Source organism: Sander vitreus, chromosome 4, assembly GCF_031162955.1.
Source record: "Sander vitreus isolate 19-12246 chromosome 4, sanVit1, whole genome shotgun sequence".
Lineage (NCBI taxonomy): Eukaryota > Metazoa > Chordata > Actinopteri > Perciformes > Percidae > Sander > Sander vitreus.
The window spans coordinates 11,364,993-11,378,744 of record NC_135858.1 but is presented as its reverse complement, the minus strand read 5'-3'; the positions used below and the strand labels follow the sequence as shown (position 1 = coordinate 11,378,744).

The 13,752-nt window shown below is 41.7% G+C and overlaps 1 protein-coding gene across 2 annotated transcripts; it reads left to right on the top strand.

Moving 5' to 3' along the window:
* The first annotated feature begins 1,644 nt into the window (after nucleotides 1-1,644).
* Nucleotides 1,645-8,584, top strand: LOC144516204 (lumican). Of its 2 annotated transcripts, XM_078247410.1 has the most exons (6): nucleotides 1,645-1,715; nucleotides 1,910-2,085; nucleotides 4,984-5,315; nucleotides 5,492-5,816; nucleotides 6,217-6,534; nucleotides 7,620-8,584. In XM_078247410.1, the coding sequence occupies exons 2-6, from the start codon at nucleotides 2,022-2,024 to the stop codon at nucleotides 7,769-7,771; spliced, it is 1,191 nt and encodes a 396-aa protein (XP_078103536.1). In that variant the 5' UTR covers nucleotides 1,645-1,715; nucleotides 1,910-2,021; the 3' UTR covers nucleotides 7,772-8,584. The 2 variants fall into 2 exon arrangements, with proteins under 2 accessions (XP_078103536.1, XP_078103537.1); XM_078247411.1 differs by lacking the exons at nucleotides 1,645-1,715; nucleotides 1,910-2,085 and adding an exon at nucleotides 2,119-2,328.
* The last annotated feature ends 5,168 nt before the right edge of the window (nucleotides 8,585-13,752 follow it).

Here is a 13,752-nt window from a genome sequence, read left to right as displayed (position 1 = left end):
GGAATTCCTATGAACTTTACCCTACTGTTGCTGAAACATTTGGAAACTGTTAACATTAGAAGGGGGCCCCTAAGACAGAAGATATTTTGTTGGAGCTATACCATGTATGGGGCCTTAAATTGTCAGTTCCCTACTCCAAGCATATACTCACACCCCCACTTTAGGTTACAAAATGCACAGATAAATACCATGTGATAACCGCAGAACTTGAGAGCGACAATATTTGAAGATTGGGTTGGTCGCCTCTCCGAGCTCCTGCAGAAGCTTGTAAATTAATGCTGAATTATTTGATGTAATAAACCTTTTTATAATCAAGAAACAGTGTCGGCGAAGTTCCTCTTCCACACATCGGCAACGCAGCACTGCAACCAAGACACAACATCTTCATTTGGCCTTATATACTGAATTGAATGTACATGAAATATGTGTAGACATATGTATTTTGTGGTTTCGAATGAATGATTCTGGTTCCATTTAAAAAACGTTTTTGTTGTGTTACAGCACCCCCTTAAGTTTCAATTTAGCATTTAGCTCCCCCTTCTTCCTCAGCTTTCATTTGTCATTTACAATTATAAATGTATGTATCCACAATTTCTCTACCAACTTATCCTGTGCAGATTTGGAAGGTTGAAGCCTAGCACACAATGGGTGAGAATGAATTGTATTACTAAAGCGTCAATAATTCAAATTTTATGTGACAGTAAAATAAAAACACGTTTTTAAAATCACAGGGACATTTTTAATATTCATGAAGCATGAACATGAATTCCTAGCACTGACTTGTGTGAGTGAGGTGAATATTTGTGATGTTTCAGTGAAATGTGTTAATCTGCAGCAGAGGGATCAGAGCCAGCAGAGTATGGAAGGAGGCCTTTGCCATTTCCTTCTCCTGTTTATGAGAAAACCAGATGGATACAGAGCAGAGCACAAAGTGCGTAGGATGGGGAGGAGCTGCCAACAGGCTGGTGGTGACACGCTTGCTCAGAAACCTTTCAATTCCACCAACACTCAACTAGTTAGAAATTACAATGAACCTGATACTGTTTGTCAGGAAATCAAACCACCAAGGAACAGCAGGAATAAGGGAAGGTAACACAATGTGATAAACAGAAACACTACGCCACGCTTAGTTTGTGTTAATTAGCAAATGTTAGCATGCTAACAGAAAGATGGTGAACATGATAAACAGTATACCTGTTTAGCATCAGCATGTAAGCAGGTGAGCATGTTAGCATGCTGACATCAGCATTTAGCTTAAATTGCCCCTGCGCCCAAGTCTTGTTTTTTTCTCTCTCAGTTGTTAAGTTGGAACTGAACTACACACACATGCTTCTTTTGTATTGTTCCCTACACATTCATAAACTGCATGTAAAAATAACACTGAAACTGCTGCACACGCACAGAAAGAGTGTAAGTGGCATTTACGTTATTTAAGTTATTTTCATGGTTTATGGTAAAAAGAAAATGCTCTATCACCTCTTTTTGACCCCCCAAAAAATCGTTACAGGCACTTATTATGTCATAAATTTGGCTCCATTGTAAGTGTCATTCCAAGCGTTTTTCCAAGAGGGCGCTCTTTCCATGTTATGATCGGGAAATACTATCCTGACTTTTCCCTCTTCTCCACTGTGCCTCTGTTCTTACAGTGCTCACACACGCACACAGGCACACACAAGATACACTGCACACACAGAATGGTCTCCTCGGCTCCCCAGGTACTTTGTGGTTTGAATGCCTTCAGGCAGAACACATACTGTAGACCCAACCACACACACACACACACACACACACACACACACACACACACACACACACACACGCACGCGCACGCACGCACCCATACACTTAAAGTTCGGCACCTTCTGAATCCAAACCCAGTTGCCATAATTTGATTTTTTTGTCTCTTCAGTTCCTTCTTCAGCGGTATCTCCACGGTACAAGCCAACATGTTGCCATCAAATGTTGTGGGTTCAACCATTTCCAAGGTCTGATGGAAGGGTGAAGGAAGAAGTGAGTTAGGAATGATTATGGAGGAGGTCTGGGATGTGGGCAGTATTTCAAGAAGAGGAATGTATCAGACAGTGGGTAAGCATATGCGGTAGCTTGAACACACACACACACACACACACACACACACACACACACACAGATGCATTAACACCACACACACACACACACACACACACATACACGCACACACACACACACACACACACACACACACACACACGCAGACACATTAACACCACACAGTTCCATGCAGTTTCAGACAGTTTCATTGGGAATTTAAGACAACTTGTCTCTGTTCTGTAGCTCCTGATCAAAAAGGTAAGTGTCAATCTGTTGTGGTTTCTCGTCTGCTTCCATTCTGCAAGGCAGGCAAAACTGGAAATGCTCAAATCTACGTTGTGTCTGTTTAATTACAGTTGGTTTGATGAGGCATGATTTCATAATCTGGAAACATTTTGTGTGTGTACTCTAAGACTGTGCTGTAGGTAAGAAAGGTAAAATGAAACATTGCAAGCATGCTGATAAAGTCAAACTTCCTGATGATGCAAACCTTTCTCAGTAAATGCTGTGTCATTCAGTAACTGAGAGTCTGAATGTGTGTGTGTGTGTGTGTGTGTGTGTGTGTGTGTGTGTGTGTGTGTGTGTGTGTGTGTGTGTGTGTGTGTGTGGACAGTAACTTTTTGGGTATTACTGTAACCATTTCCCCTCTCATACTCAGAAGTGTATGTCCATAAGCAGCCATCTCAAACAGTGCCATGCAATTTCCATTCATTTCAAGTTTTTTTTTTTTTTTTAACACGTCATAAAGAAGGTTGCTGTTGAAACAAAAAGTGAACTTGTTCCTTGTTTGACCTCACACTGAAACTATTTTTCATCTGAATTTTCAAAGCCCAAAAGTTGCATCATTTTATTACTTAATGTCATAGTACTGCACTTCAGGATGGGGGACTTGCAAGAGACGGATTAAACACAATTAGGAGTCTACAGCCATGCAACCACCTCTGTATTAGACACAGCAGAGCTGTTGATGTTTAGTAGGTCAGTGGTTATCAAACTTTTTCACATCAAGGCTAAACTGACACAAATTAGACCACGGACCCACATTTGATAAGATTTCGTCCCAGGGTCCCCCATCTGATAGAATTTTTGCTTTTAGATGTTTTGTTACAGAAAGTGTATTAAACCCATGATCAAAACAGTCATACATTCTGTCATTGTGTTACTTATGGATCGTATTTTAATGAAATAATTATTCCCCTTTTTGCTGGGGACCCCCTGGAACTCCTTCAAGGACCCCCTGGTAGGTAATGTTGACCATGTTAGTGTAGCCTGTTAACATGCTAACATTTTCTAGTTAGCATTAAACAAAACACAAAGTATGTGTTGTGTATGTGTTAGTGTTGCTGGTATTTGGTCATAAACCAAAGTATTTTCGAGCAATTGAAACTTTGACCTGATGATGACCATGGAGAAAAAACTTAAAGGGTAACTACCGTTTTTTTTCAACCATATTTTCCTATGTTTTTGTGTCTAAGTGACTGATGGGAACAACAATCTTTGAAATTGGTCCAGCATTGAGCAAGATCGCTGCAGTCGGCAACGGCGAAACAAGCTACAATGTAACTAAGTTAATAGGGCAATTGTCCAGCTTGTATTTACCTTCACAAAAGTGCTTGTTTTGACACTGACAGGCTCAGATTTATATTCCAAGTGTCTGACAACATTATGGAAAGGATTGCTAAGGAGGTCGAACTTTCTGTTAAAGAGTAAGATCCTTTTTTTAAAACATAAAAACCCACCAGACTCCATGTAAATAAACAGTAATTTTAGCATTGTAAAATACACTTCATTCAAAGTCGACAGAAACAAAATAAAACTATGAAAAGCCGCTTTGGGTCGTCTTTCCACTTTTCCAACCATCACAACTCTAGTTTTCGTTGAAATAAACACATAGTTTACTGATTTACATGTAAAAATATGTTGGCTCTATACATGCTAAAAGTGTTTTTTTAAATGGAGTCTGGTGGGTTTAGCACTAGCGACTTCAGAGCTGTTTCTGGTCAAACAGAAAGGTCTCAATGTGGTTTTGAAGATGTATCTCTGAAGGGATCCTTTCCATAATGTCAGACACTTAGAATATTAATGTGAGCCTGTCAGTGGCAAAACAAGCACTTTTGTGAAGGTAAATACAAGCTGGATAATTGCCATATTAACTTACTGTAGCTTGTTTCGCCGCTGCCGACTGCAGCATTCTTGCTTAATACTGAAACAATGTCAAAGATTGTTGTTCCCATCAGTCACTTAGACACAAAAACATAGGAAAATATGGTTGAAATAGACAATTCATCCTGAGATGAACATGAATATCTGTACTAACTTTCCTAACAATTTATCTGGTAGATTTTAAAATATTTACCTGATAAGTGAAAACAAGGTAATTTGAATTCATTCTCTTTTTTTTTTTTTTTAGATTATTTTTTGGGTTTTTTTCCCTTTATTATATAGTAATCGATACAGTGGATAGACATGAAAGGGGGAGAGAGATGGGAGATGACGTGCAGTAAAGGGCAGCAGGTCGGATTTGACCATTTATTGCAACAAATGGAAATGCAGTTATGCTTGGCGCTGATGGCTCCGCTCTTGATAATGCGCCCTGGACCAGCCAAGCAGCATGCTAAGCTGAAATAGGGAGCATTATGCAGAAACCCCCCTGAGTGTAAAAGAGCAAGCCAAAAGAAAGAAATTGACAACCATTTTAAAATAAAGAAGAAAAAAAAGAAAGTTGTTCCAATGCCCATGCCAAAACACCAGTGTGATATCACTTATGTAAGTCATTAGTTTACACTTGACAAAGCTCTTACAGAGCCACAGAAGACATTAACACATTTATAAAATTGCTTATCATGACTATTACATTGACTTTGACATGTAAAATCTGTTATTTAACTCCTTTTTTTGTTGTTTAATTTGCAGGATTACATATCTCACCGGCTGACCCCATGACTCTCCTGTGCTGTGCCGTGTTGGTGTCTCTGTGTGTTTTTAAATTGGCCTCAGCCACTGTTATAGCTGACATGGACTATGGAGGTGTTCCTCTGTGGATTAATCGCCTGCTGGGTGAGCCCAGTGTGATGAGCCTGCGGGGACGGATGGACCCAGCCTGGTTCCGAGCCACCAACCCCCAGGCCTGCCCCCAACAGTGTGACTGCCCCACCCAGTGGCCCACGGCGCTCTACTGTGACCACAGAGGCCTGGCAGACATCCCTGACCGCCTGCCGGACAGAACTCAATACCTGTTTCTACAGGTAGGACAAACACTGACAAGGGCACTGAGCGAGTGTTGTCTTTACAATGGTCTACCACTAGTGTTCACATTGTATACTTCCCACAGTGGCTGACCTCCACTGCGCTGTACTGTATATCATGTTTTATTTTAACTGTGAAAGTGTGAAAAATCATAGTCTGTTTCTTTTGTTCCCAGGGTAACAACATCTCGACCCTCTCCTCTTCTTTTCTGGCCAACATTACTGATCTACGCTGGCTTATCCTGGATCACAACCAGCTGCAGAGCGACAAGCTGGACCAGGTTGCGCTGCAGAACCAGGCCCAGCTCTGCTACCTTTTTGCCAACCACAACCACCTGAGATCAGTGCCCAGCGCTCTACCAGCTGGACTCAAGCAGCTGCGACTGGCACACAACCAAATCAGCAGCATCAGCCCTGGAGCTTTCCAGAACCTGCACAACCTGACACAGCTGCTGCTGCAGGGAAACAGACTACAAACCATCACAGAGGGAGACCTGAAAGGTAATAATAGTGTAATGTGTCATGTCCTTTCTTTATACATGCCAAATCTACTTTGAGTCCTGCTCTTGTGTTTCTATTTACATCATGCAAAAAAATACAGTAGACAAAAGAAAAATGCCTGGCCATTGCTGGCTAGAAGTGTCCATGGTTGAGGTCAAGGGGTTGTTTATAATTCCACAGTGATTTGATTTCATGTAGGTCTACTAAATTTTGTAATTGTAACTGTGATTAGGCCTACATCTCACACCCTGATGTTTGGCCCTGAGACAGTCTGACTACACTCATTAACACTGAATATTACTGGCATTTAACAGGACAATGTTTACACTCATTCTATCCATCATACAAATCTGTCAGTATTAATTTTAGCATTTGTGTGTGTCTTCCCCTCATTTTGCAGGTCTGGTCAGTCTGAACCTGCTGGACCTCAGTGGGAATTTGTTCTCGTCTGTCCCCAGGCATTTACCCCCTTCAGTCCAGCAGCTCTACATGTCTAAAAACACTCTTTCAGGGCTGGATGAAGACAGTTTTGTGAGATTTCTCCACCTTAAGTACCTTCGTCTAAGTCACTGTGGTCTGGAGAGCAGCGGCATCCACCTTCAGGTTTTCAACTTCTCCAGCTTGGTGGAACTGGACCTTTCTTATAACAAACTTACAACCATTCCCACAGTCCCCACCACCCTGCAGTACCTCTACCTGGAGGCCAATGAAATACAAGGTGAGGGGCATACAAAGACAAAACATACACATACACAAAGACACAAAAATGCATCACCTTTCACCCTGTGATTGTAACGTTGTCACTGACTGTTCAATGCTAATTTCCCACACTTATGCACACATTCCTAAATGTACAATTCAACAATGCACTCACTTTGTGACAGCAAAGTAAAGTATAACTGTGGTATGTGGCTGACTGACCACCTAGGGATGCCTGAATCATGTTGTGAGGGAGAAGAAGAAATGTGGAAAAAGTGACAGGAACCGCAAAGAAACACGCACAGTCCTAGCCTCCTCGAACACAGCCGGCCCTCATCACTGCATATGGGCACGGGAGGGGCTGGGGTTTGGCAGCTAGCAGGCAATGCGAGTCAGAGATGGAAGACAAGAGACAAAGAAGGGAGTGGAGGGGCATCAGAGACATGGAAAGAGAAAAAGCAAGGACAGGGTGGAGAAGAGGAGAGGGAATATTGGGTGGTTCGATCAGGGAAAAGTAGGTTAGCAAAGAAGAGAGGAGAGTGGTATGAAAACATCTGTGATGGATTCAGAGGGAAGAGTGCCAGATGAGCCAAAAGCACATGCTGTTCCTCTCTTCATGGTCTCCTCTTTCCCCTCTCTCTCTCTCTCTCACACACACTCTCTCTGTCTCTGTCTGCTCCCCATCACTCTGGCCTTTTTTGGCCAATAGGATTCCGATAACATTGCAGCAGATTGAGCCCTTTTGACTCACATGACCATCCGGCAGCAATGACCTGGCATGCAATTTTGGCTCACAGGCTCTGGCAAAGTGAAAGTATGTTCCTGACCCGTGAAGCAGCAGACAGCGGGGCTTTGTACCAAAGGGACAGACAGACGGCAAAACACTTTTACGAAAACACACACCTCATCGTCTAGCTAGCACCGTGACAGCTACCGCAGGTCTTGGCTGCCAAAGCCTACATTCTGGGCCACGGCTCTACTACTGAAATAAAGTGAGAAAGCAAAAGACAGCGTTGTGGTTTCCTCAAAACAGCACCTGCAAGACATACAGGAAATGCAGACTCTATGATAAAATCCTGTCTGTTTTCTGTCTGTTCACCACAGAGTTCAACGTGACCAGTTTCTGCAGAGAGGTGGGATTTCTGTCCTACTCTAGGATAAAGTTCCTACGATTGGATGGAAACAAAATTTCCTACCACCAGCTGCCATCTGACTGGGTCTTCTGTCTGCGAGTGCTTGAAAGTATTTATATCTGATCCATCTTCTGAACATGCAACAAAATAGGGTTACCATATGTGATTGGCCAACCTCATCTAGAAAAAAGTGTGATTCAACTCAAGGTTTTTGTTTTATATGCAACTTGCACTTGTGAAGTCAAACAACTTAGCATTATAAACCAGAGTAAAATACTTTAATTCATTATGTCTTCAATACATATCCAGGCAAAGAAGGGAAGACTGATCTTCAAAAGATGCCAAAGCTTGAACTTGTACACAAAACAAGGGTTATTTTATGCCAAAAGTCCTGATCAAAACATTTCTCATACCACCAGTGCATTCCTATGTCTCTCTCTCTCTCTCTCTCTCTCTCTCTCTCTCTCTCTCTCTCTCTCTCTCTCTCTCTCTCTCCATCTTTTCCAAGTTCTGCCTCAGCAGGGTCGTACATCTGTGTGTTATTACCAAATAGGAACTGTGACAAACCCTTACATCTCTGACTGTACAAAATAATGTGCTCTGGTTAAACTGAGTTGTATTATGGGGAAAGGGAAACATGTATGAATGGCAAAATTCAGTAGCTTTCCCATGAGAGATTCTGACTAAGTTAGCTGGACAGTGTTAAACCAATGGACACACATGGAACATAAAATGCAAAACTATTGAAAATCTTCAAATTTTGAATGTGAATTTCCCGTTGCAGGATTAATAAAGGCATGTCTTCTTCTTCTAAAACCTCTTTTTGCAAAATATTGTTACATTAAACTTTGATTTGAAAGCTGATGTCCATGATCCTAAATCGTGAAACTTGGTTTGCACAACTAACAGAAAAAAATAAAATGGACATTTAGATAATATTGTGTAGTTGTCTTCTTTTTTCTTCTTTTAAAGCTGCTGCAGTGATTAACCTATCAATACCTGCAAGACCTGGACACAATCTAGAGACAACACTTACACCATAAACTTAACCATATTAATAATTTACCATATTAATCATACAATTTAGTAAATATTTATAACCGAAAAAAAGAGTATTTTACATTAGTACCAGCCTCAATTAAGGGGAGATAATCTGCTGTATATATCTTCTTTGTTTAGATTTTGTATGTTTGTGTTTTTATAAATACAAATTACAATAGATTCTGTTAGATTGAACTTTATTGCCATACAATAAGTACCAGTGGAATGCGTTCTAGAATCTAACCAGATAGTGCAAACAGTTAGAAAGTGCAGATATATGTCAAATATGAATGAATGGACAGAAAGCACAATAAATCAATGAGGTAGTCTAATAAGATATGTAATCTCACATCTCTATACAGTATGTTGCTAGAATATGTACAGTATGAACATGCACAGTGTAGAAAGAAGCCATCATGTACAGCTAACTATGCTCAGAGTTAAATTCAGATCATGGAAGGAGCAAATACAGCAGGCACAGAGACCTACTATGTGGCAGCAGCAGAGTAACAGTACTGCCCTGTTTTGTTACCTTGACATTTGTCCTTTAATGGTGCATTAAAAGATTTGTGGTTGACTTCCATTTGTGTGTAACATTTCTGCACTTTGTTTTTCAAGTCTGCGTTTTGTCACGATGTCTCACAGTGTTTCAGTTTATTCTGTTGGAGGAAGCATCCAACCGACTGAGGAGCTCTCATACTGTGTTGAGACACATGGCACTATGGTATTAATAACAGTTGCCGATGGGAGTCAAAATTAGTAGCTTCACTAACAAAAATGATGTAACTTATTTTGTCCTGCAAACAGAATACTATTCACTTTTTTATCCAAATCTGTCGAACACACCATTCAATGCTGCATGTGTGAGAGTTTGATTGAAACCTTAGTGAGTTGATTTGAAACCTTAAAAAGATAAACAGGAGACAGCAACTGAATGAATATTACTGTATTATTTGTGCACCAGAGTGTGCTTTTATCTACAAAACACCAGTGAATTATAGAATGCCTGCACAATGCTGGCACACTAATCATCTACATTTCCTCTCAATGCCACAAACCAAGAAGGAAGTGACATGGAGTCCTTGTGTTTCTGTTCACTCAAATAGTGAAGACTCTTATAATCACTCTTATGTCATGTTTTTTATAATGACAAAACTTCCTAATAATAATGAGGTAGAGATAATAGATAAAAGCAATACATATAGTACATTTATGAATCAGTGTTAAAGAGTAAAAAGTTTCCTTAAATTGACGTTTCCTGTAAATGCTTACTGTAAGTAAAGGCACTCAACTACTACCCAATAACTACTCAAAGTACTCTATTTGTGTGTGTGTGTGTGTGTGTGTGTGTGTGTGTGTGTGTGTGTGTGTGTGTGTGTGTGTGTGTGTGTGTGTGTGTGTGGGCCATTACAAAAGCCACTATCATATTTTCCAGGTGACACTAGGTCTTTTAATGCAGTGTAAAGTGTCTGATCAGACTTGTGCTATGTCTGGACCCACATTTACCAGAATCACTAACACATAGTTCCTTTGAGTGAAGAGTATTAACCATAAAAGTCTGTGTGAGCTTGTTCCAATGACGACCAGCCGGCAGTCTACTGAAGTCATGATGGAAAGTTCACTGGTTCCATGTTGCTGCTGAGAGTCTGTAAACTCAATACAAGCAGCCCATCTGCTACATCACGCTATTTTAAAAGAATAGTTTGACATTTTGGGAAACATACTTATTCACTATTTTGCTGTCCACTCCTTTATAAGAGGCTGGAGCCAGTAGACAGTTAGCTTAGCTAGCTTAGGGGGAAACTGCTAGCCTGACTCTGTCCTGCCATAGATTCTCTATAACTGGAGATAGCTCATTTCACGCTGCCCCAATACTATGAAATGGGACACACTTCCTGTCTCCTAAGTGGGCGGGGCCACTTTTGAAAGTCAAGTTAACATCATGTGCATGGATTAAAAAATACATTTTTATTTATGTTTCCTTTGGACTGAGCCAGGCTAGTTTCCAGTCTTTATGCTAAGATAAGCTAACCAGCTGCATGGTGGCTCTAGCTTCATACATAACGGACAGATTTGGGTGAGTGGTTTCCATCTTCTCATCTAACTCCCCACAAAAAGGTGAATAAGCGTATGTTGAAATATTCTTTGAATCATGTTTAACTTCTCTGTGACCCTTATGGAGGTCAGCACTATAGAAGAACTATTGAACCAGTTAATGCTCATCATCAGCTGCTCTGACACTTGTCTTATTGTCACCTGCCTCTTTTATTAATGTGAGATTAGCTACTTTTCACCACAAACTATTTTCCTCTATATGTTTCTTTGTTTTACTGCATTCTGTAAGGCCTGTAAATCACTAGTCCTTGCACACTTAAACCAAACCTCTGCTGCATTCCTGCTTTTAAAAGACGTGAAGCACAATGATCAAATATGAAGCGCCAATTCATCAGCAGTAACAATACTGATATTTTAAAAAAAACACGCACATTTGAAATATGGTACACTACACAATCCATATTAGTAAATACTCACAGTGTCTCCCAACCAATTGAGAAGACACAGCTGTAGGTTTTTAGGAATTGCCAGCTGGCAGGTGTTAACACTGCAGGACAGAGGTACTGAAGAGCCAGATGGCACATGTGAGCACCTGAAAGGCACTCTGGCATATCACAGTGGACTGAACCACTCACTGAAGGTGCTTTTGTTGAATTAAATGCAAGGCATTGAGGTGGTCATTGTCATTAATAGCAGATAGCTAATGTATTTTTTTTCCATCACTACCTTCCAGGCTCACTGATTTGGTCAGCTAAGAGGATCTAAATAAAGTGGAAAAATGCTATATAGACATGGAAAAATAACAATGAAGGAATGTTTACTGGTAGACATCAGTTTTATGTAATTCTGTGAGATCAGCTTGCAAAAAAAGTAGCTCCAATGTGTTTACTGAATTGAATCCTTCTATTCTGGTTTCAAACCTCAGATGTTATGGGCTATTTTTCATAGAATTTGGATTGATAGTAATTCATGTTAGTTTTAATTCAAGTTATTTCTAATAAAGTATCATAGTCTGGGGGAGTATCTTTGCAGCCATTTATAAAAAGAAAATAACTCACTGACTGGTGGAATCATTAAAGCTCTGGCCATTCCTCTCCTCTGAACTAAACTCTGCCTTGGAAACCATCAGTCAAAACAATCTGAAATTAAGCTCCCTGCGGTGTCATAACAGCAATACAGAGAAGCTCAGAACCCTTCACATATCACACCCCTTAGCCCACAGACTCTCCAGTAGTACAACACTATCTACACAGGTTAGATATGAACTGGTCCAACCACCAAGAACTCTTTTGAATCTAGTTCTAATTTTATCCACTGCTGTCTATGGTCTGTATTAGCACTGTTAATATTTCCAGATGATTCTGAGTTGCTTCTTAATTTGTTCACCATTTCTTTTCTGTTTGAAAGACCAAAACAGAGCTAAAAGGAGAGGCTGTCAGGGTACAATGGCGGACTCGAATGCACGACTCAGGAATCAGAGGTAAAAGGTAAGTGGTTTATTGTTCGAAGAACAATGCAGGCAACGGTACAAGTCCAACATGCAGGAAAACGTGGTCGATAACACAGGCAAAGGATCAGGATACACTGGGAAACTAGACAAGGACACACTGGAAAGTGAGACACGCAAGGAGCTACAACAATCTGGCAAAGGGTAAGTGAACACAGGTGAGTATATATATACACGGGGGATGGGAAGACAACTAGACACAGGTGAATAACATTAGGGCGGAGACAGGTAATCAAAAACGAAGACAAGTAAATGGAATGACTACAATCAGTACATTTCAAAATAAAACAGGAAGTCCATAATACACACAGAAAACACAATAAGAGCGGAGGCAGACGTGACAGTACCCCTCCCTCTAGGGCCGAACACTGGACGGCCCAGGCTCTGCAGATTGCAGTCTGTAAAAGTCCTGAATAAGACTAGGGTCCAAAATTTTACTGGCTGACACCCATGATCTCTTTTCTGGGCCATACCCCTCCCAGTCCACCAGAAACTGACGGCCTCGACCCCTCTTCCTGACCGCCAACAGCTTGCGGACGGTATAAACAGGACCCCCGTCAACAAGACGAGGAGGAGGTGATGTGACCGGAACCAGAGCGCTCTCCTTGACCGGTTTAACTCTGCTCACATGGAAAGTGGGGTGAACACTCATAGACCTGGGCAGTTTCAACTAGATAGCCACAGGATTGATCACTTTGGACACAGGAAAAGGTCCCACGAACCGAGGAGCCAACTTCCGGCTCTCGGTGCGCAGAGGAAGATCCTTAGTGGCCAGCCACACCTTCTAGCCCACCTGGTTATGGGGCGCCGCAGACCTCCGACGATCAGCTTGCCTCTTGTAGCGTTCTCTGTTGCTCAGTAGAACCTGCTGAGCCCTCGTCCATGTCCGCCGACAACGCCTGACGAAGGCCACTGCCGAGGGCACCCCCACCTCTCTCTCGTGAGTGGAGAACAGTGGCGGCTGATAACCGTAAGCACACTGAAATGGTGACAAGCCGGTGGATGAGCAGGGCAGGGTGTTGTGGGCGTATTCCACCCACAGAAGCAAGCGGGACTCCTCAAAACCAGGCAACAAAGACCCGTCTCCATCTCCTGGTTAAGTCTCTCAGTCTGTCCAATTGAATTGTGGATGATAACCTGAAGACAAGCTGACCGTGGCCCCAATCAATGTGCAGAAAGCCTTCCAGAACTGGGAGCTGAATTGAGGACCACGGTCAGAAACGTTGGGCAGCCCAAGGATCCTGAACACATGGGCGAGCAGAACCTCCGCTGTCTCTTTTGCGGAAGGTAACTTGGGCAGGGGAATAAAATGTACCATCTTGGAAAATCTATCCACCACTGTAAGTACAGTAGTATTACCATCAGAAGAGGGTTGTCCGGTAACCGGACGTGAAGTCTTGTTTTGGACACAGACTGGACACGCAGCCACATACTCTCCAACCCCTTTCTCCATAGACAGCCACCAGAAACGTTGCTGTACCACAAAAATGGTCCTCTTGAC

Coding starts and splice junctions, on each gene's coding strand:
- LOC144516204 (XM_078247410.1), top strand. CDS start 2,022: ATGATTATGGAGGAGGTCTGGGATGTGGGCAGTATTTCAAGAAGAGGA. Junction 5,316..5,491: donor CTCAATACCTGTTTCTACAG/GTAGGACAAACA, acceptor TTTTGTTCCCAG/GGTAACAACATCTCGACCCT. Junction 6,535..7,619: donor GGAGGCCAATGAAATACAAG/GTGAGGGGCATA, acceptor TGTTCACCACAG/AGTTCAACGTGACCAGTTTC.